The sequence below is a fragment of the Acyrthosiphon pisum genome, chromosome A2, assembly GCF_005508785.2.
Source record: "Acyrthosiphon pisum isolate AL4f chromosome A2, pea_aphid_22Mar2018_4r6ur, whole genome shotgun sequence".
Classification (NCBI taxonomy): Eukaryota; Metazoa; Arthropoda; class Insecta; order Hemiptera; family Aphididae; genus Acyrthosiphon; species Acyrthosiphon pisum.
The window spans coordinates 45,596,083-45,596,572 of NC_042495.1; the positions used below are offsets into that span (position 1 = coordinate 45,596,083).

At 40.8% G+C, this 490-nt stretch overlaps 1 protein-coding gene across 1 annotated transcript in view; it reads right to left on the reverse strand.

Annotated features, from left to right (window-relative positions):
- Positions 1 to 274: 274 nt before the first annotated feature.
- Positions 275 to 490, reverse strand: part of LOC103309837 (craniofacial development protein 2-like) — a 1,814-nt gene continuing 1,598 nt past the window's right edge. Inside the window, exon 2 of the mRNA XM_008186331.1 lies at positions 275 to 486. Coding sequence (XP_008184553.1) covers positions 275 to 486 — 212 coding nt within the window. The remainder of the gene's footprint in view (positions 487 to 490) is intronic.

A 490-nucleotide genomic window follows, 5' to 3' on the forward strand; every position in this document is an offset into this window, starting at 1 on the left:
ACATTTAATAAACTAAGACCTGTGAGCAGAGGTCCAACCGGCGAACTGCAGTCGAAAATGTCAATACAATAAATTTAGGTACAGAACAATAGGTTTAAGTATTCTACGACAAACCAATATGCACGTGCCTTTGCCTAACTGCCTAAATCATTGTAAATCTGTTTTCGAAAGAAAAGCTCCCACAAACATTTTGGCCCCTCAAAAAGTGCTGCCTGGAGAAATTACCCCCCCCCCCCTAAATAAGCCACTGGATCCACCACTCTTTCTTTAGTCTTCAATCCTTAGATTGGTTTGCTGCAGTTCTCCATGCTTCCCTCTCATTACTCAATTCCTTTAGCTTTTTATAACTATTCTTCCCCATGTCACTCATTAATTGCTTCATATACTCCATCCTTGGTCTTCCTCTTCCTATATGGCCTTCAACGTCGCCTTCTATGACAGTTTTTGTTAGACTCTCATGGCGTAGTAGATGTCCTATCATTTTAGCTCT